We start from the raw sequence: 2493 nt of genomic DNA, 5'->3' as shown, positions 1-2493 counted from the left end.
GGCTGGGGCACTGGGATCTCTCGAACGGCGCTGAAATGCGGCGGCGAGCCGCGCGTGTCCCGCCGCGGGGCGCGCATACCGGATGATATCGCTGAGCTCCTCAAAGTTCAACATGTTGGTCGCGCCATCGGCATGCTCCTGCTTTCCACGCACGCTGACCTTGGTGCGGACCTGCGAAAGCAACAGGGGGCCGAAATTGCTTCAGCCCGCCCTGCTCAAGGGATGCCAGCCCTGATGCGCGACACGCACCTGGACAGACGAGGGACTCCTGCTACACAACCCGGACCTGGCACTCCGCCTGGCCCCGGAGAGCTGCATGATCGCGGATGTACCCTGCCAGATGGAACAGCGGTCTAAACAATGCAGCTAAACCAGATCCGATACAGGTTATCCCAATGGAGCACAATGGGACGTGCCACAAGGGGTGCCCTGCACAAACAGAGCGATTTTCGATGCCGCAGCTGCTCCGTCAGCATGTGCGTCCGCTTGCCAGGTGGGCCAGCCTTCCTGGCACGGCGCGCCACTATCTGTGGCACCTGGCCCGTGCTGCAATCGTACAACATTTCTGGGCGCCCATGCAAAGTGCCAGCGCCGATCGTAAAGCTATGCGCTGGTGCAGGGCACCGCGGGCTGGGGACCCACCACTCTGACGGGATCCAACCCCTTGAACAGGCCTAGACAGTTACAGCTGGGTTGGCACGGCGGCATACTGAGGGGCGTCGGCCGTCCCACCTGCTGCAATAATCTTGGCGGGCACGTGACTCTCCTTGGTGGCCTCGTGTACAGGGTTTCACTGGGTGATGGTAGGGCAGGTTGTTTTGATTCGTTTTTTGAATCCGGCAAATAAAGGACCAGGCCAACTTCAGGTGGTTACCATAAGCATTCCTGGCCTGGTCACCAGGCAGCTGGCGCCACCCGCATACATCGCCAGCCAGGGACAGTCAACTGAGCGCCACTGACACTGCCTGCACTTCACGAGGCCAGCTGATCAGACCAGCGCACTCCTCACCCTGATGGCTGCAGCAGGCCATGTGTGCTGTTGATGAACAGCAGGGATAGCATGGCTCATGTGCTACGGCATCAAGTTGTTCTGATGAGGGGCCCGCTGCTGGTGACATCGTGACATCTGCTGGCGTCACCCGAACTGGTTCAAGAGCGATCGCATTCGCGCCCCTGGATCTTGCGCAACGCACAGCTCACGTGGGAGGACGACTTTCTTTGATACAATATTCGAACGTAGCGCACCTTGCCGAGAAACGCCATGCCGCGCGGCAAGGGCCACTCGACGCGTCATAGGCTCAGAGGCAATGCCAAAGATCGCTATACGGCCTATGGCAGCGGCCTCGACGACGCAGCGGACGGTGGCCCAAGCACCAGCGGCACCGCGGACGACGCTGCCGCGGCCGCCGCAGACGCAGACAAGCCCCCCTTCCGCCTCGCGATGTGGGACCTGGGGCAGTGCGACAAGAAGCGCTGCACCGGCACGCGCCTCGTGCGGCAGCGCGTCGTCGGCGAGCTGCGGCTGGGGCAGTCCTTCCCGGGCGTTATCCTCAGCCCCAACGGGACGCGGTGCGTGTCGCGGCAGGACGCCGACCTCATGGCCTCCAAGGGCCTCGCCGTCGTCGACTGCTCCTGGAACCGCCTGGACGACGTACCATTCGGTGCGCGCCGCGCGTTACACGCCGCGCGCCGCTTGTCGCGCAAACGGAAGCGGGGCTGCGTCGGGAGCTGCGGGCCAGGCGCCTCTGCACACCGCAAGGCAGCACTCCGGCAGCTGCTGCAGCCCCTCGGGGCGCGAGCGCGGTTTCAGAGCTTCGCCCTCTCAGCCGGTATCTGGCTCTCAAACCCCGCCGCGCGACCAGGGCGCATCAAGGGCGTCGCGCCGCGGCTGCTGCCGTTCTTGGTCGCCGCGAACCCCGTCAACTATGGTAGGCAACATATCCTTTCATGTCCATGGCAGCTGCACTGCCCCCAGCCCCTCACGGCGACCCCTCCAGCCCACCCTCTAGCGGCGGCAGTGACCGCGGGAGCATTGGCGCCGACTCGCGGGGCGAGCAACAGACAAGGGAGAGGCCAGCAGTGAGAGCGCCCGCAGCACCACCGCCCACGTCACATCCCCCTCCCCCCGGCCCCAACCCACTCCGCCCGCCGCGCCGCCGCCGCCGCCCGTCCCCGGCCGCCAGGCCGCCCTTGCAAGCTGTCGTGCGCCGAGGCGCTGGCCGCCGCGTGCTTCATCTGCGGCTTCCAGGAAGCTGCCCGGCAGATCATGAGCCGCTTCAAGTGGGGCCACAGCTTTTTCACAACGAACGCAGAAATTCTGGAGCGCTACGCCGCCTGCGACACGGCTGCTGACGTAATCGCGGCCCAGGTTTGTTGCTGGGTCGCGGGAACGGGCGGTGGCCTCATATCATGCCTGCTGGGGCATGCCTGCTTCCATCGCGCCGGCTGAGGGATTGTTCACATGCCTGTATGACATGTGCCGCGGCCGGCGGC

General features: G+C 65.1%; 1 protein-coding gene across 1 annotated transcript; it reads left to right on the top strand.

Moving 5' to 3' along the window:
• Positions 1 to 1261: 1261 nt before the first annotated feature.
• Positions 1262 to 2449, top strand: MNEG_16217 (hypothetical protein; the record flags this gene model as incomplete). The annotated part of the gene is made up of 3 exons (XM_014035313.1): positions 1262 to 1661; positions 1863 to 1928; positions 2184 to 2449. The coding sequence occupies 3 exons, from the start codon at positions 1262 to 1264 to the stop codon at positions 2447 to 2449; spliced, it is 732 nt and encodes a 243-aa protein (XP_013890767.1).
• Between the last annotated feature and the right edge of the window lie 44 nt (positions 2450 to 2493).

Source organism: Monoraphidium neglectum (genome assembly GCF_000611645.1).
Source record: "Monoraphidium neglectum strain SAG 48.87 unplaced genomic scaffold scaffold06118, whole genome shotgun sequence".
Classification (NCBI taxonomy): Eukaryota; Viridiplantae; Chlorophyta; class Chlorophyceae; order Sphaeropleales; family Selenastraceae; genus Monoraphidium; species Monoraphidium neglectum.
Note: the sequence above shows the minus strand (reverse complement) of the source record. Positions and strands in the feature narration are given on the sequence as shown.